Source organism: Sphaerodactylus townsendi, linkage group LG03 (assembly GCF_021028975.2).
Source record: "Sphaerodactylus townsendi isolate TG3544 linkage group LG03, MPM_Stown_v2.3, whole genome shotgun sequence".
Lineage (NCBI taxonomy): Eukaryota > Metazoa > Chordata > Lepidosauria > Squamata > Sphaerodactylidae > Sphaerodactylus > Sphaerodactylus townsendi.
Window position 1 is genome coordinate 177,816,667 of NC_059427.1, and position 19,927 is coordinate 177,836,593.

At 46.0% G+C, this 19,927-nt stretch overlaps 1 protein-coding gene across 1 annotated transcript in view; it reads right to left on the minus strand.

The window, feature by feature from the left end:
• The window catches only part of PLP2 (proteolipid protein 2), a 39,871-nt gene extending 21,268 nt beyond the window's left edge, over positions 1-18,603 (minus strand). The window contains exon 1 of the mRNA XM_048491226.1: positions 18,354-18,603. Within this exon, the coding sequence (XP_048347183.1) occupies positions 18,354-18,443 (90 nt within the window). The 5' untranslated portion in view covers positions 18,444-18,603. The remainder of the gene's footprint in view (positions 1-18,353) is intronic.
• Positions 18,604-19,927: the final 1,324 nt, after the last annotated feature.

Below are 19,927 nucleotides of genomic sequence, written 5' to 3' on the forward strand. Positions count from 1 at the left end.
CATAATTCACAATTACTCCTCTTAAGGACATAAGATGTTATTGTTAAATATTGTAGTGATTGAAAAAAATTCATAATGAGTTTAGAACATGCATATCACAGTGTCAAAAATATTATTCACCTTGGCCAGAGATCCCACAGATTTTGAGGGCCTAGGGGTCAGCCTGCCAAGCCTATAGGTAAATCTGGTATGGGATGTGCTGTTCTCCAAAAGAAATACAAAGTTGTTAAGGGAGAAATGTTTTACGAAGGGAGCATTTGAGAGTTTGAAGACAGACGTTTTTAAAGAGTTGGAACAGCAGTAACTAACTAAACTTAGAGTTACTATTTGTGTCCTGACATCTCTGAGGGAGAAATGGCCTAGAGTTTTCTTTACAGCAGTTTGTCATGTAAGAAATCAGCTGGGGGATCTCTTTCCACATACACCCCACCACCAGAATGCCAAGGGGGTTTACCACACGATAATATGCTCGCACGTTCAGCATCTCTTAAGACACACAGCAAGCTGGGTCAGCAAGACGCTAGCAATCCTACTGCAGGCCACTCACACATAAATCACTGCAAAAAAAAATTGCAATATTTGAAATCCTAAATCCTAAAGCCACACATCTGCTCTGGGTATTAGTTGACAAAAACCATTTTGTTGTTTTGAAGGCTATACATTCAGCTCTGGTTATTATTTGACCATCAAGGAAGTCCATGGTTGCTCTCTCTAACCACTAAATAATAATTACTTTTTTTGAAATAAAAAAGGAGCAACCCTTTTGTCCTCCCAGCTTTTGTGCAGTCTACTATACCTTGAATTAAGCCGCAAATTACTTTCTGAAGCTAGATTTGATCTCTTTATTTTACTGACTTGTCGATCAAACTAATACCAGGACTGTTTGGAACTAATAGTTTTTAAGTCTTATATTTTAATGAATTGAGTTGCACCTTTGTATTGATATGTTTTACTGATTGCTGTTGAATGTGCAACTATTCTGTGAGCCGCCTCGAGCCCTTTGGGGGTGAGGCGGCTTATAAATCACATAATAAATAATTATTTTTTATTTATTTATTAAACTTTTATACCGCCCCATCCTCTAGGGGCTCTGGGCGGTAATAAATAAATAATACCAGACGTGTGATTGGTGTTTGGAATATGCTGCCACAGGAGGTGGTGATGGCCACTAACCTGGATAGCTTTAAAAGGGGCTTGGACAGATTTATGGAGGAGAAGTCAATCTATGGCTACCAATCTTGATCCTCTTTGATCTGAGATTGCAAATGCCTTAACAGTCCAGGTGCTCGGGAGCAACAGCCGAAGAAGGCCATTGCTTTCACATCCTGCATGTGAGCTCCCAATGGCACCTGGTGGGCCACTGCGAGTAGCAGAGTGCTGGACTAGATGAACTCTGGTCTGATCCAGCTGGCTTGTTCTTATGTTTATAGTAAAGCTTGATTGCTACAAAAACAATAATAATCTGGGCCAGACATGGAATGATCCCTATAATCAAAGAATATTTGGGCTGGTTAAAGTTTCAGAACTGGTGCAAAGCAAAAAATAAAGTCACACAATTCACTGCACAAGAGTTTCCGAGAACATCTGGCTCAGAAATTGAATCTGAGGGCCTAAATATCAAACAGTTTTTGATAACAGAATTGGCACAACTTACAGGAGTAAAGGAGGAAGAAATGCAGAGGGGGTTGACAAGGTTTTTAGTATTAACTCCAACTTTGCTAAACAAAAAAAGTTACATTGTCTTGATCAGTTTTGCTCCAGAGCCATGTTCTTTAGGCACATTATGCAAACAACCTAACATTGATGGAAAACAAATTATAATATTAAAGGAAATACCATTCAGACTTTTGAAGAAAAGGAGATATTACAGATTTGTGACTGACAGTTTGAAAAACTCCCACCTAGGGAGATCCCAGAGAGGGTGTCATTCTCTTACAAAGGCAAAAGACATTCTTGAAATCTTAAAGGCTGAGGAATTCCTTTGTAAATATAAAAAAGATTTTGAAACACAAGAAAAATAAACATGAAGCACTGTCTTGAGTGTTAATGGTCTAAATAGGCTAGCGAAATAGAGAAAGATTTTATATGAATTGCGCCCTAGGGACGGTGTTTTAACCGTCCCTAGGTCGCTGTTATTGGGCTGTGTGGAAACAGCCTAAGTGAATATGCTAGAAAAATGGGCCATGCATACAGAGTTGCTGACTTATCAAGACAACAAATGTGAACTTAAACCTTTGAATGATTTAAAGGATATAATCCAAAATTGATTTCACTATTATCTACTGTTAGAAATGTTTAACAGTGATAATAAGAAAGCTGGTTTTAATCCACAAATGACAGATTTTGAACGTAATTTATGTAAAAATGATGACAAATAGATTACCAAAATGTATAAGATGCTACTACAATGGGATACAGAAGATGAGGGGGTTAAATCTGTAATGATTAAATGGTCTACAAATGTTGGCCGTGATATTTTGATGGAACAGTGGGACAGACTGTGGAAGAAAGGTTTAAAATTTACAACATGTTGCAATTTGAAAGAAAATTGTTACAAAATGATGTGTAGATAGTATTTAACACCAAAAAATTGGCAAAAGATGTATATCAAATAGATGCTGGAAGTACGAAAGCAAGAGTGGTCTTTTTCATATCTGGTGGACAAGTAAAGAGGTTATGACTTTGGAGGATATGATACTCAAGGATACTTAAAAAGAAATCCTGTAGTCTTTCTGTTGGGAATTATGGGAGAATCAAGGACTTTATCTGTACAAAAATGGAGATACAATGAGATACCAACAGAAGAGGACTAAATTCTGAAAGTTGCAGAATATGCAGAAATGGTAAAACTGACAACAGAGAGACCAATTTGGACATTTTTTTCACAAAACTGGAAACTCTTTACAGAATACCTTTTGAAGAACTATTGAAATAGAGAAGTAGTGTCAGGGTTCAAGATCTAAAGAAAAGGTTGTAATTACCAGAAGACATTTAAGAAAGAATTACTAAAACAACATAATGGCACACGTTGAAGGTAAAGTTAACCTGCAGTCCAAGATTAGATGGCTTTAAGTCACCTTATGTGTAATAGGTTGTGTTTTGTTTTTTCTTTTTGCATTTTTGTGTGTTGTCTTTATATGAGAGAAAATAAAAACATATTATTTGAAAAGATATTGATTTAATGTAGTGGATATTGACATAAGGCAAGGCAACTGGCCAGGAAGAGCAGAGTGACCTGCTGGTGTTCATTTTGGAGGGCTTTTCTCAAAGCCACATCTTTTAAAACAGTGTATTTTTAACAGGGGTTTGCAGGGGTTTTCTCTTTTTCTCCTTGTAAGGTTGCTAAGAGCTGAGACTGCTGGAGGTGGGGCTTAACAGGGGTTAACAGAGGTTACTCTTTGTCCTGGGCTGCTAAAGGTGGGTCCTCTCGGAGGTGAGTCATTCAGTCTTTATAAGTTCAGTCCTCCTGGGAAACCAGCAAGAGAAAGGGAGCAAGCAGGGTGGACCAAAGCGCCAACTGGCCAGGAAGAGCAGAGTGACCTGCTGGTGTTCATTTTGGAGGGCTTTTCTCAAAGCGTCACATCTTTTAAATAACAGTGTATTTTTAACAGAAGAAGGCTTTGCAGGGGTTTTCTCTTTTTCTCCTTGTAAGGTTGCTGAAGAGCTGAGACTGCTGGAGAGGTGGGGCTTAACAGGGGTTAACAGGAGGTTACTCTTTGTCCTGGGCTGCTTCCCATACAAGGTGGGAGCTCTCCTGAGGTGAGTCATTCAGTTCTTTAGATTCCAGTGCCTCCTGGAACCAGCGGCGCGCGCCTAGCATGGCCGCGTGCACCCAATTTCTTCTTCTTTTTTTAAAAATAAATAAATTAATTAATTAATAAGGACATTTTTTTTGAAAGGGGATATAGTAGGTACAGATAGCTCAAAGTGGGCACTGACTAAAAAGTTTAATTATCTAAATATATAAACAAAAGCAGATATGAAGGCAGGAAGCCAAGCAGGGGGGGATGGGGGCTTCAGTGCGTTTCTGCAACTGAGTGCTCACATGTATGACTATCTCGCCACTCAGGCCAGAAGTCGTGGGTGTGCCTCCTCGCTGCAATGAAAGCTCCTGGCATACAAAGTGAACGTGTCCGTTCTCTTGAAGCCAAGGTGGCAGACCTGGAGGAAGCTAGAGAGAGGCAGAGAGGGCAACAAACAAGGGCTTTTCAGGGACCCAGCAGCCGGGTCCCACTCCCAAGGTGACATCTCTTCAGATGGCATGGAGAATGAGAGTCTGGGTGACAGTGAGTGGTGCCAGTTCATGCTTGGTGGGGGAAGATAAATTCCCTTAGATGGGACCCCTTCCTTAGTTGGCGGTGGTCAGATATCCCTCTCGCGACTGAGGATACCCCTCGGGGAGGTGCGGGGGCTCCTTGTAGTGGGTAGATTCGATCATCAGGGAATTATAGAGAGTTGGAGTTTGTGGACAGGCGTGATGACCGCATGGTGACTCTGCCTGCGTCTGGTGCGAAGGTTGCGAGGATGTCACGCCACGCCTAGATAGGCTGTTAGACAAAGTACGCTGGGGTGGAGTCAGCTTAGTTGTGGTCCCACATTGGCACTACCAATGACATTGGGAAATGTAGCCGGGAGGGTTCTGGAAGCTAAATTTTAGGGCTGCTAGGAAAAAGGTTAAAATCCAGGACCCCCCAAGGTGGCATTTCCTCTGAAATGCTACCTGTTCCCACTGCCGCATGAGAGGCGAAGCTAGGCAAGCCGGAGACACAGGGATCTCAACATGCGTGGATGAGAAGGTGGGTGTGCAAGGCAGAGTGGGTTTCAGATTTGTCAGTGAACTGGGGAACCTTTTGGGATAAGGCAGGCCTGTACAAAATGGGGACGGGCTTCATCTTTAACCAAAGAGGAACCAGGCTGCTGGCGCTCAACATTAAAAAAAAAGGTGGCAGAACAGCTTTTAAACTGGATCCCCTGGGGGAAATGGCCGACAGTGAGCTGAGGTGACTTCGGTTCAGGGAATACAGAGTCCATGGGGATGCAGACAGAGAAAGGAGGTTTTTTTAAATCAACCACATACAAGTGAAGAGACACAGCAATGTGATAAGTGAGTAGTGTCTACAAAAAGGCTAGAGGGCAAAACACATAAATCCCAGGTTAGGGGACAGAGACAGGAGGTATACAAGTTGTCTCTATGCTAATAGTAGAAGCATTCGACCTAAAATGGGGGAGCTGGAGTACAGAGTTTTGAAGGAGGACATTGATATAATGGGCAATCACAGAGACATGGTGGAAATCGAGGAGAACCAGTGGGATGCTGTTATCCCAGGTTACAGGCTCCTTAAGCAGGGAAGGGATAGGACAGGAGCGTGTGTGACAGGGGTGGAGGGCCCTCTACATCCAAAAGCAAGGAAGCATAGTGTCACATAAAATAGACAATGCAGTGGGGAGCTGATTCCCTACAGAAGCATAATCTGTGGATATCAATACCAGAGGGTGGAAGCATAGTTTAACATTATTATTAGGAATATATTATCGTCCCCTCCTGACCAAAGCGCATTTAAGAGGAGTTCTGAGATGGAAAAGAAATTAGAGAGGAGGCCAACAAAAGCAAAGAAATGTACAAGTGGTAATGTATGATTTTAACTATCCCCATATAAACTCGGAAAAATGCATACGTTCAGGTCATGGCAGTAAGGAGAGAACATTCCTGATAAAAGCTAAATGACTACTGTGGCTTAAGAGCAGATGGTTGTAGAAACCAACCAGGGAGATGTGATCCTAGATCTAATCTCTATGTGGGACCCAGGACCTGGTGCGTGGAAGTCCAGTGTTGTTGAGCCGATAGGGAACAGTAGCCGCACCTCACAAATGCTGTCCAGGATTCAGTATCTCTGCATGCTGAACAAGTGACAACTACTAATGTAGTTACATTTTGCCTTCAGAAAGGGAAATTTCTCAAAGTATTTAGAAGGGGGGGATAGTGCGCAGGAAGCTGAAAGGGAAAATCCAAGAGAGTCAAAAATGTCCAAGATGCTTGGAGGCTATTTAAAAACACAGTCACAAAAGCTCCCAGCTGGAATGTGTTCCTTGAGGTTAGAGAAAGCCAGCCCAGTCCAAAAAAAGAAAGCCACCATGGTTAACAAGGGACGTTATGAAATTTATTAGGAAAAAAAAAGATGTCTTTTAGAAAAAATGGAAGTCCAACTTAACTGATAAAAGAATACCAGAGAGAAATCACAAAATGGTGTTGGCAAAGAGAGAGCAAAGTTAGCTGTAAGGGGAGGCAAAAAGGATTATGCGAGGGAACACACATGGCTGTGGAACATCAAAACCAGCAACAAACAGTTCTTCAAGTACATCATCAAAAGCAGGAAGCCAGCAAAGGCAGCTGCAGGCCCAGTTAGGATGACAAAGGAACAAAGGGTGTGCTAAAATTGACAGGGAGATTGGCAGAAAAGCTGAATGAATTTTTGCATCTGTCTTCACCAAAGAGGAGGTGAGGAAAATTCCTGCACACCTGGAAACCAAGCTTCTTAGGCCCGTAATCCCGAGGAACTAACAAAGAGATAGTGGTGAACAAGGAAGAAGTTCTGGCATAGCCATTTGATAAATGCATTAAATGTTACCAAATCCCATGGCCCAGATTGCATTCACCCAAGAGTTCTTAAAGAGCCTCAAGCATGCAAATTGCTGAAATCTTCTCTACTTTAATATGCAACTTATCCTTGAAATCAGGCTCCATCCCTGAAGACTGGGAAGATGGGCCAATGACGTCACACCAATCTTTAAGAAAGGATCTAGGGGGACCGAGGGAAATTACAGGCCACAGTCAGTTTGACATCTGTTCGTCTGGTAAATTAGTAGAATCTATCATTAAAGATAAAAAATTATAAAACATGTAGAAAAGCAAGACCTGCTTGAGGAAAAGAGTTCAAGCAAACTTTTGCAGAGAACAAATCCTGTCTTACAAAACTTACTAGGAGTTCTTTTGAGGGATGTAAACAGGCATGTGGATAAGGGGAACCAGTGGACATTTGTCTACTTGGATTTCCAAAAGGCTTTTGACAAAGTTCCTCACCAGAGACTATTGAGAAAACTTTCAGCAATGAAGGAATAAGAGGGGAAGTCCCTCCTATGGATTAAAAAACTAGTTGAGTAAAAAACAGGAAGCAAAGAGTTAGGTGTAAAATGGGAATTCTCACAAATGGAGAGATGTCGGGAGTGGGTGTCCCCCAAGGATACCGCTTTGGGACCAGTGCTCTTTAACCTATTCATAAATGACCTGGAAGTAGGTGGTGCAGGTAGCGTGGTGGCCAAGTTTGCAGATGATACCAAATTATGTAGGGTGGTGAGAGCCACAAAGGGATTCTTGAGGAGCTCCAAGCGACCTTGATAAATTAGGTGTGAGTGGGCTAAGAAATGGCAAATGCAGTTCAATGTAGCAAAATGCAAAGTGATGCACATAGGGGCAAAAAATCCAAACTTCACATTAACATGCATACAGGGGTCAGTGCTATCATGTCACAGACCAGGAAAGGGATTTTGGGCTGCCTTAGTTGATAGTTCCATGCAGAATGTCAACTCAATGTATGGCAGCTGTGAAAAAGGCAAACTCTATGCACAGGGATAGTTAGGGAAAGGAATTGAGAATAAAACTGCAAAGATTGTCATGCCCTTATATAAAGCTGTAGTGCGACTAGCAGCACTTGGAGTACTGTGTTCAGTTCTGGTCGCCACATCTCCAAAAAAGGATATTGAAAGAGATAGAAAAAAGTGCAGAGAAGGGCTTGACGAGTGATGGTCGAGGGACTACAGCACCTTCCTTATGAGGAAAGCGCTACCATTTGGGACTCTTTAGTTTGGAGAGAAGGCGTCCCTGAGGGGGGATATGATTGAAGTCTATAAAATGCTATGCATGGGGTAGAAAATGTTGACAGAGAGAATTTTTCTCTCTTTCCTGTCTAGAACCAGGGGGCATTCCATTGAAAATGCTGGGGAAGAATAAATAGAACCAATAAAGTGCGAAACACTTCTTCACTGGCGTGTGATTGGTGTTTGGAATATGCTGCCACAGGAGGTGGTGATGGCCACTAACCTGGATAGCTTCTTTAAAAGGAGACTTGGACAGATTTTAATGGAGGAGAGAAGTCGATTTATGGCTGCCCAATCTTGATCCCTTCTTTGATCTGAGATTGCAACAATGCCTTAACAGTCCAGGTGCTTCGGGAGCAAGCAGCACACAGAAGGCCATTTGCTTTTCACATCCACCATGCCAGACTCCCAAAGGCACCTGGTGGGCCACTGCGAGTAGCAGAGAGCTGGACTAGATGGACTCTGGTCTGATCCAGCTGGCTTGTTCTTATGTTCTTATGTTCTTATAAATCTTTTGCTTTGTTTGGGATCAAGGGTAGGGTCACCAGTTCTGGGTTGGGAAACACCTGGAGATTTTGCGGGTGGAACCTGGGGAAGGTAGGATTTAGGGAGGGAGGGATGCTCAGCCACATATAATGCCATAGAGTCTACCTTCCAAAACAGCCATTTTCTCCAGGAGAACTGATTTTGGTTTTAATGGAGATCTCTAGATGCCACAGTAGCTCAGCCAATGGAGTAGCTGTGAAATGGAAGATCACAGGAAAGAGCTACCCTAACCAAGAGAAAGGTGTCTATGTTTAATGTAATAATAATCAATTCATGATTGCAATGCTAGAGAGTTGGGATATTTTTAATTACAAAAGCAGCACACTGCAGCACCCACATTCTTTTCTATGATTAATCTCAGCACGCCCTTTTATCAGTACATCTGTCTCCCACCCACACGCTTACTTTACACAGAATTTCTATGAAACCGTAAAGCTAGCTCTTGGTTTTATGGTTTTAGTTGCCATCCTTATTCTTCCTTTTTCATTCCCACATCCCCAGCTTAAAGTATTGGAGAGGTGTGAGTACAGGACCACATATATAGGGTCACATGTACATCCACTGAAATATACATTTGAATAAATACATGAAGTAAATAAATGCATGGAAGTTGAGCCCTAAGATACACAGGATATTTATTTATTAACTTCATTTATACCCTTTCCTTTCATTATTAAGCTTCAACAGCCAAAGGTTTAAATCATGATTTAAATCACTAGTCAGTAAGACTAAGGCCCCTTCCGCACACGCAAAATAATGCGTTTTCAAACCACTTTCACAACTGTTTGCAAGTGGATTTTGCCATTCCGCACAGCTTCAAAGAGCACTGAAAGCAGTTTGAAAGTGCATTATTCTGCATGTGCGGAATTAAAATCCTGGGTTTCCACATTCCTGCTAGAATAATCTTAACATTTAAAACCAGATGAAGGTTTCATTTTTAGAATAATAACTTTTCAGATTAGTTTTACAATTATAGCAAAAAAAATTTCTGATTTGGTTACATTATTATTTGTTTCATTTGTATTAGAAACACACAGATTTTATTTGTATTAGAAATTGTTAGGTCTCGATCCTTGAATCAATAAACAGGCTCTGGATTGTTGATCAGTAGCATTTATTGGAAAGGTAACGAAGAACCCAACTTGCAAGAAGCTAGCTCTGCCAGACCTGGCTTTTGCGACCACCTTTATTCAGAAACAATCCCCCCTTCCATTTTCCCCAAGAATGTGAGAAAAAGTTACAATGGAGCCTAACAGCACCCGAAGGTCAGCGACAGACAGAGATAAAGCCACCTGGCCTTTTAGCTCCACTGAGCCACGGAAACATTCTGCATCCCACAGGAGTAGAAAGTGTCAGGGGCAAGCCTAGTTATCTATCAAGCGCATGAAACCATGAAAGTAAGGTGAAGGAAGGAATGTTCCATTAACACAGTGGTTACATTTAACAGGCAGAGTACATATATCTAAAAGAAGTTACACTGACAGGAATGCATCTCAATCACCTAGAACAGGGGTCTGCAACCTGTGGCTCTTCAGATGTTCATGGACTACAATTCCCATCAGCCCCTGCCAGCATGGCCAATTGGGAATTGTAGTCCATGAACATCTGGAGAGCCACAGGTTGCAGACCCCTGACCTAGAAACAATCGCCGTCTATATTTTATATAGCCATGACCTGGAATTAGGAATGCCTCTCCATCAATTAGATGCCATCCCTGACAGAAATACATAAGATATATAATTATGAAATTATTGTGAGATGAACCAGTCCCGTGGTGGCGAACCTTTGGCACTCCAGATGTTATGGACTACAATTCCCATCAGCCCCTTCCAGCATGGCCAATTGACAGGGGCTGATGGGAATTGTAGTCCATAACATCTGGAGTGCCAAAGGTTCGCCACCACTGAACCAGTCCCATTCGGGCCATCAGGGTTTGCATTTCTTCATGGAAGGTTTGCATTTTGCATACATGCCAGCTTTATCCAGAAGTAGATTTCTTTTCTTTTTTTTAATCCTTGATTTTTATCCACCTTGGATTTGAGTCATCAAGTCCGTGACACATTAAAATAATATACAACAATGGGTCTTTATAGTTTCTCATAAATCAGCAATGTTTTAGGGAGATTACTATTGCCAGATATTTAGCCTACCTTTATACCTGCCTTTTTCGCAACCAGGGGCTGAGAATGATTTACACCATTTTCTCTTCCTCTGTTTTATCTGCACAACAACCCTGTGCAGTGGGTCTGACTGAGTGTACTATTGGGGTGTTGTCAGGGCCTTAGTTTAGGCTCAGCAGGAGTCCTATCCAAAGCAGGTTATGTATCTGAAACACACATTACTCTCAGTGGGTGGGGGCAGAAGATCATTAAACCAATCCCACAGAACTAACAGAGAAGTCCTTCCTCAGGCCAAGAGAAAAAACCACCATGCTCAGGCAAGGAGCCAAGGGGAACCACAGCAACACAATGGACACACAGGAGGACCCTGACAGCGATCGCTTCAGAGCTACTCTCAGGGTCTGACACCCAGACAACATCTCAGATCCAGGGTGGATAAAAATCAAGGTGTTGTGTTTTTTTCATTTAAAAAATCTATCTATGGCTTATGCTGACAGGTATGCAAAATGCAAACACCGCAACAAAGAAATGCAAGGTCTGGTGGTCTGAATAAAACTGGAGATAGTTCCCCTCACAATAATTTCATAGTTATCTATCTATGCCAGGGGTAGGGAACCTGCGGCTCGAGAGCCGCATGCGGCTCTTCTGCCCTTGCACTGTGGCTCCATGAGACCGAGCTCCCCATTCTTGCTCCGCCTCTGCAGGTCAAGCAGGGGCAAAGCGCACTAACTGCCCACCTTTTGGTCAAGCGGGCTGCACCGCGGGCTTCCCCTCTCGCCCGCCCCGTTGGAGTGGGGCAGGTGCTTTCCCAGCGGCCAGCAAGGCCAAGCCGCCGGCTTCATCCTTGCCTGCCCTGCAGGCAGCAGGGCAGGCGCATCCATGTGCTTCTCAGAATGAGCAGAGTAAAAGGTTAAAAAAAACCCTATATATATAGTGTTATCTTTATTTTAAATGTCAAAAATTATTTGCGGCTCCAAGTGTTTTCTTTCCCCATGGAAAACAGGTCCAAATGGCTCTTTGAGTGTTAAAGGTTCCCTACCCCTGATCTATGCACTTCTACTATTATAACCAAATCAATAATTTGGGATATAATTGTAAAACTAATCCAAGAAGCTTTTATTCTAAAAATGAATCAAACAGACCCTGCTCAAAACTAGGAAAGGACGAGCTAAGAGTTAAAAGGCAGTTCTCAGGCAAACTAAAACAGCGGCTCTTCTCCTCTGACCTTCCCACTTTCCCCATCAGTTTAGCAAACGTGAACCGGTTCCATTTGGGCCATCAGGCTTTGCATTTCTTTGTTGAAGGTTTGCATTTTACATACATGCCAGCCTTACCCTGAAGGCTAATTTTTTTTTAATCTAATTTTTTTTTAATCCTTGATTTTTATCCACCCTGGATTTGAGTCTAATCTAAACTAGCAAATGTGGAATAAGCAAGAGTGCTGGATGCAGAGGAACATACGAAGAATTCTGCTGGATCAGAACAACGGTCCACCCAGCTCAGTATCCTGTCTCACACGGCAGCCAACCGGTTCCTCTGGATGTCCAACAAGGAGGCATAAAAGGCAAGACGTTCACAAGAACTTAAGAAGAGTCCTGCTGGATCTGACCAGTGGTCCATCTAATCCAGTATCCTATTTCAATCAGTGGCCAACAACTTTCTCTGGAGATCCAGCAAATATGGCACACAGAGGCCAAGGCCTTCCCCCGATATTGCCTCCTGGCACTGAGTATTCAGTGGTTTGCTGCCCTGAAATGCAAAGATTCCCTTTTGTTATCAGGGCTAGAAACAAAAAAGGGAAATTATTGTGACCAGTTCCACCTCTCACGCTGACCCCGCACTGCCCCCCACATCCACCAGAAAAACCATTTAGAGAGGCATTTTAAAGAAAGGTGGGTGGGGGCCAGCAGATCCTGCTCCATGAATGACAATTCTATCAGCAGACATTCTATGAGGCATACAATAACTACAACCCAGTAGTAGTTATTTCAAGCTTATTATTCTGGAGTTAACAGAGGAGTTTCATTTTTGGTCCAATTGGGCTTTTGAGAATACCTCTAGGAATGACAGTCTTTGAGAGTTAATACGCCAGTACATTCATTAGCTTTGGAGGCCTTAGAATTGGTGAACAACATAAAATACAATAATATAATAATAATTAGCATTAAAACCTATTCACAATTAAAACAATAAAACCAGAATAATATTATAAATAGGAACTAAACATAGCAGCAGACGGCGATAAAAAAACCCCACCCCCCAACTGAACCCACAGGAGGCCTAGCTGTAATGGGTTCACAGTCAACCTGGCTGGCCAAATACCTGGAGGAAGAGGTCCGTTTGCAAGTCCCACAGGGCCCTGTTCTCTCTAGGGAGCCTGTTCCACCAGAGAGGGCTGTAAAAGCCCTGTATGCAAGTATGCAGGCTCAAGACCACTTATAGCCTTGAAAGTTAAAACCAACACTTTGAACATGACCCGGAACTCGATGGGCAGTCAGTGAAGATGGTACAGGACTGGTGTGATCTGGTTCCGACTAGACGTCCCCGTAAGGAGTCTGGCTGCTGCATGCTGGACGAGTTGAAGTTTCCAGTTCACAGCCAAAGGCCAGCGTTCAGTGGGGTCCTGACCATCAGAGCCTGGCGGTAGCCGTTGCATGGATTGCTTCAGCTGGAATTGAACAGAGGTGAATGAGGGCCTGCCGCAGATGATGGAACGCCGCCCGGGCAGTCTGAGCAGCCTGGGCCTCAAGCGGTAATGCTGGGTCCGAGGTTACTCCCCGGCTTTTCACCTTGATTCCCTCACAATGATCAGTGCAGCAAGAGATGATCAAGTGTGGTTTTAGCTGTCAGAGGTTCAAGACAAGAGACCCAAGATCAAATCGTCATTCGTTGCTGAAACTCACTGGATGATAGACTTCCGGTCTATCACACATTTTTGCCCTAATCTACCTCACAAGGCTGCTGTAATAAAATGGAAAAATGAGACCCCTGGATGCACCCCAAGCCCTTCGAGCAGGGGTCTCCAACCTTCTTAAACCCTGTGGGCCCCTTTACAATTTTGAGAGGGCGGCGGTGAACGTTACCCTACAATGGCTGCCACAGCTGATGCCACCAACTCAAAATGGCTGCCTCGGAAGACAGAGCCAAATGGAATACTTCCCTTCTCATACCTCCTAGGAAGAAGCTAATCTTGAAGGGAATCACATACTGATTAAGGAAAGCCCAGATGCTTATCAGCCATCCTTAAACCGCTGAGGAAAACCCTTGCATTTGAATGAGGGGAGCCAATAACAAGCTCTGTCTTATGTTGGTCTCACCCTTTATGTGAAAATCTTGGTGGGCACCAGAGGAAGCGCTGGCGGATGCCAAGGCGCCTGTTGGCACCGTATTGGTCTCAGAGGAAGGTGATGATTTTTTTAAAAAGCAGAATCAGAGAACTGCCTTTATAATGTAGAAGAGTATCAGAGTGATAGGTAGGGTGTGGTCCAGCAAGGCTAGCAGAATACCTTCCCTTGTTTTCTTCATCCTCCTAATGGATCTTGTTGGGACCTGTTGCTCATGACCCAGTAAAAAAAAATAATCTATCATTCCTAAGTTGATATCACACACCCAGCCCTGCAGCCTTAAAGGAGCCATTGGGTGCGCTGCAATTCCAGTACTGTGTTGTGGGACCAGTTCTTGGGTCTAGATGGGGCGGGACCAGTTCCTGTCTGCAAGGGCTTGTAAGAACCTTCTGAGACAGCGGCCAACAGAAGCCCACAAACGCCCGTGCACCTTCTTCCCAAGAAGCTAGATCAAGAGTCAGGAACGTCCCTCCAGACTTGCAGCTGGGTGGGGAGAGGTTTTGGTTAATAATTAACATCAGCAGAGCGATTTATGGGACAGCAAGGCTGACTGCTCTGGCACAGAAGGCACAACAGCAGCTGCGCCTATAACTGAAACAGGGGCAGGCTATTCTAGTCCTCTCCTGTCTGGGCAAAGCGGCAGCAAATGCCTCTTCCCAGGGGTGGGGTGGAACATCCAGAATACATGCCCGCGCACTGCCTTGGACATAATTCAAACATGCTTGGATTAAATCTCAGTTCAACACTGCAATACACGCTCAATACACTTACCTACTGTATGCAAGTGGTACATTACAAATTACCCATCCTTATACATAATTGCCTGAGGGATGGAATGTCCGACTACAAACCCCCAGCCAGTGGGTGTGCAGGACTCACAACTTTCCGTCCCGTTGCCACCCACCTTCCTTCAACCCAGGAGTCCACCCCACCCCAAACAATATGGGCTGCTCTCCTGGAGGGAAGGGGGAAAAGCAGGACTCCCGCCCACCCTCCCTGCTTCTTGAACCCAGTTTAATTTAAATTAAAATGGGCTTCAGTGCTAGTATAGATTGTAATGTACCCCGTATTTTCAAGAGCATGTGTACAGACCAATAAAAAGAACACACAGACAACAGACAGGTGGTGAAAATATGCATTCGCATAAATATGTACTTGGATTACAGCTGCAAACAAACGCCTGCCTAATGTTTATAAATGGATATTCTCCTTCCCACAGCACTGACACCTCTTGGCACACTGTCATTCACAGCGCACAAATAATCACCCACACACCAACTACAACTGTGCCCTCTTGTCAAAGCACAAGCGGCATCTTGCCCGCATGTACAGAGCTACCAGAATGGCCTGAAGACCTCCCGTGTTGAGCGTAGGAGCACTCACACGTGGAGATTCAAAACAGACCTTTTCCCCTTGCACAATACTGTGAAATGCTGGAGCAATCCCCAGATCAGAAGGGAAGGTGCTGTCGAGGTCTCCATGGTTCTATCAGAGTCCGACGACAAGCAATGTCACATTTATTCGAAAGCGGACTCTTTCTCCATTGTACAGGTTTGCAGCCATAACAGGCAGTGCTAGAAAGCACCAGCAAGTCAAAACTGACTTACTCCGACCCCCATAGGGTTAAGTGGCACAAAACCTGGTAAACAGAATAACCTGCAAGCACGAAACCGCCACTAATTATAAATGACAATACTGAATTCACAACAGACCAGTTTTATAATGTTTTTTCAAAAATCCAAACTTGGGTGCAGCAGCCACACCTACTACGGGGCAGTGGAACGAACGACTACTGGACTTGAAGGCTGATTTTGATGTGCAGCACAGGTCTGGAAGCTGAATCACTTCTCAAGTTATGTGAACGGCCGCTTCCATGAAAAACATGTGCTGGCAGCTAAATTCTGCTCCTGGTGCGAGGGGGCCAACTTTGTTCTGGCTGCTCGAAACGCAACAGGTGGTAGTTGCTAGCACAGAAGATCAGAGATTGCAGGTGGCCGCATGGATCCAAGCCAGCTCCCCACCCCCACCTTTATGCCCGCTTTTGACTTCATCATAAACGACTCCGTGTTCTGGAGAACTCTCAGAAGCGGCTTGAAAAAATGCTCCATCTGGAACTCTGCCAGAGGAAAAAAGAATCGGCCACCCGAGGCAGGGTGGCTAAGAGCCGCTAACGGTGAGGCTGGCCGCAGATTGGCTGCCCCCTCATGAGATCCCTGCAATATTTTGTCATCCCTGGCAGTGCCCTATATTGGTGTCAACCTTAGGCGCTGCCAGCCCCTCCCAGCCTTAAGACCAGGTGCTACCAACATGGTTTTTTAGGCTGCCATCAGTTGATTTGTTATGCTGCATACTGAATTTTAATTGTTTTAAATGTATTCTAAGTAATTTATTGGACATGATATTGTATTGTGAACCGCCTGGAGCCCTTTGGGAATAAGGTGGTCTATACAAATTTTGTATTTATTTATTTATTCATTTATTCATTCATACATACTTTAGACTTTTATACCGCCCTGTCCCCGAAGGGCTCTGGGCAGTGTGCAACATATAACATGGTACAGTCGTAAGATAACTAAAACCTTTAAAAGCAGCGATAACAATAAAACTAGGTATACTAATATAATCCAATAAATAAATAAATAAAATAGCGACAACTTCCCCCTCCTCCTGGTTCCCACAATGCAAAGGCTGATAGGGCGTTGGGTGCACACCTGGGGGGGTTTGCAAACGTTCTGCAGCCCCGGTAGGTCTCTTTTTACACCCCCCCCCCCCGCCTTCCCCTTGGCCCGCAGCCCTGCGGAAGCCAACGAGGCCGGCCGGCCCGCCCTGCAATTAGCTGGCCAGATGCACACAACGAGTCACTCCCGCCGGGGCGCGCCCAGGAGCTGCCAACGGTGCCGCACGTGTTCAGCAGCCACACCCAAAAACATGGCGGTGAGAAGGGCAGCGGGACAGAACCGGGACCTGTAGCCAGAGGAAACGGGACAGGCGTGGCTTGGCCGGGCCGGCCTCCTCCTCCAAAACGGGCTGCGGAACCCAAAGGTCCTGGCAGCGGCGGCACATCAGGGGCACGGGTGGGGCAGGGGGAAACTACACTTTTTATTAGTTTTACTGGATTTCTAGCCCACCTTCCCCCTTCCCAACCGAGCTCCGGACGGCAGCAAAATGCACACGAGTGAGCAGAGTGAAATACAGAATGGATTCCACAAAGCCAAGACTACCATGTCACGCCCAAACCGAGGGCGAACAAGCTGTGGCCCCTCCCCCAACAGGCAGAATCCTTCAATCCACTCTGCAGCTGTGCTGAGCAGCAAAGTCCACTTGCAAACAATTGAGAAAGTGGTTTGAAAGTGTATTATTCTGCATGTGCGGAAGGGGCAAATGACAGATCCGATCCTCTGTTATTATATACCCTCCCACCCCCACCACGGCACAGTCGCTATCCCAGCAGGGGACTGAAAAGAAGAAACCCAGGGGGGGACATGAAAGCGCTTCACGCAACGTCTGAAAGGGGAAGGTTTCCGCCTCGGCCTGGCTTTTCCAGGGCTCCTCTTCGGATGGCGCGGCCGCAACTGACTTTCCACCAGAAGACCCCCCCCCCCCCCCGGTGTTGGAAGTGCAGCAAAACCATCCGGTGGCGCCGCCGCCGCCGCCGCCTTCCAAAAAGGAGCCAACACCTGGCCACAACCGCGAGTCTATGTGCATTAGTTACTTTCTAACACTTGTTGTAAGACTTTGGATAATCCAAACGCAAGATCTCCGCTCCCCGCCGGGAAGCCCCTTCCGAGCCCACCGCAGCTCCCTCCGCTCCGCATTAAGCGGCCCCTCCGCGCTCTTCGCGGCGTCTGGCTCCGAATTCGAATCGCCTCCTCCTGGCGCCTCCCTCCCCTCGTAACCCTTTCCGCGCCGGCGCAGCGCCGTCCGCTCTCCGAACAGGGCGTTTGCTGGCGGGGACAGCAACCTCCAGGGGCGCCCCAGCGAAGGGCAGATGCAGCAGCCCAGCCGCCGCGCCTCCGAGCCTGGCGTTCCCCCGGCCCTTTTTTGCGCTCCCTCCCGAAAGGGACGAGACAGCGAGGACCCCCCCCCCTCCTTACCAGCCGTTACCTCCCTCTCCCGTAGTCGCCACGTGCTAAATTTCAATCCGGTGCAAGAAAAAGAAGGGGGGGGGGCTTCGAGGTTTTTCTCTTCCAAAAATGACGGCGTAAAGCGAACCCAAACCCTTTCTGGGCCGCCCCCCCTTAGGGAACGAAAGCCAGGCTCGGGTCGCCCCGCGGAGCTGAAGCGCCCCCCCCCCCTCAGCCGTAGTAGCTTTACTCCTCCCAACTCTTGCCTTCCCGCCCGACCACTTGTCGAATCAATGGGAGGAGGGGGGGGGGTTCTGGCTTTTTTTTGCACCGGATTTAGCGCCCCCCCCCCACCATCCCTCCACCGCGGATCGAGGCGAGCAGCAGCCCCCCTGCTCGGCCCTTACGATCTCGGTGGTGAGCAGGATCCCCTTGTGCGTGCGGATGAAGGTGAGCAGCTGCTCCATGCAGCCTCGGGAGCTGCCGGATGAGTCCATGGCGGCGCCGGGCAGAGACGCCGAGTGGCCCCCGCCAAGCTGGGCTGGCTGCTGGAGGCTCCCGAGGGGCAGGGCTTGGCTGGGCTGGGGGAGTAACGGGCACTGCCCTTTTAAGGGCGGGCGGAGGCGCCAGCCAAGAACGCGAGGCTCTCGGGCATGGCCAGGAAGCGTCGCCGGGGCGTGGTTAGGGTTAGGGCAGTCCGCCTTCGAGCCGCTTCCAGTGCGCTTGAGTTGCGGGCAGGGCACCCGGCGCGGTCTCTTTGCAACCGATCGCTGAAGCGGACTGAGCAATCCAGCCCGCACCTAAAGCAGCGTGCGCACGAGGCTTACTTCTGAGTAAGCATTAAAAAAAAAATGCACCCTGAGTTGCCTCCTGCAGCTTTGGAATGAACCTGTAGGTCAGGGGTTCCCAACCTTTTCCCGCCCCTGTATCCCTTGGCAACCTGGTTCCCTAAAATTGTACCCTCCTATTAGCAAGCCTGTGATGTAATTTTTCAGCGTACCCCTAAAACACTTTGGTGAGTGTCCCCGGGGCTATGTGTACCCCCAAGTGGCAGTTTATGGAACGGAGAGGATGTGATTTAGGGTTTCCAGCTCCAAGTTCACAAAATACCTGGGGATGGAGCCCAGGAGAGTGGGCTTTAGGGAGGGGGGCACCTCGGTTTCTAATGCCTTGCAGCCCTCCTTCCAGAGCGGCCATTTGTACCAGGAGACGGGGGAATAAATGATTCTAATTCATAAATAATAAACAAGGGATTTATGTAGCTTGGAGCTAATTTGTAATTCTGGGGAATCTCCAGCCCCCATCTGCAGGTTGGCAATTCTGTGCTTCTTTACTTGGATGTGAAAGACACCCCCACCCACCCACCGTGGCTGCTGAGAAAACCTGCACATTCATAGAAGTGGTTGGGGAGTGTGGGGGTGATTGGGACTCACAAAGTTGTGCTCCAGTTTTCATGATCACAGTGTTTGTTCCCAAGGAAGTGTCATGTGCTTGTATCAGATGAGAACAAGTGACATTTTAAAAAATATATATCCCAGAGAAAAGATGGAAGGATGTTATCTGCCTACTACATTTCTCCTGTCAGATAGCTCTTAAAAACTGAAAACACCCCCGCCGCCCTGGAACTGCCATCTTTGGGGCAAGTAAGCAGAACTTCCGAGGTGCAACTTTCTCCCTTCTCCAGACTGAGAAAGGCTTCACCTGTTGATTAATCAACCCATCAGACAGTCTGAAAGCTTAGAGGGGTACAAACTGGTGATTTCTTGGCTGGATATTGGTATGCATGGATCGTCAGCCGTTCTATATTGGGCAGAGGACAACTTTCAAAATAAGTCAAGAAATAAGCAGGCCTTTGTTCAGAATGAAGCTGTTAAAAGAAAAAGGAGTCCTCGCAGCGGAAAAGTTGTGAAGGGCGCTTTCTGTGTGCGAGGAAGTGCGTTTATAGCTGTAAGCCTTGTGTGTGTGTGGTGGCATGTGTGTA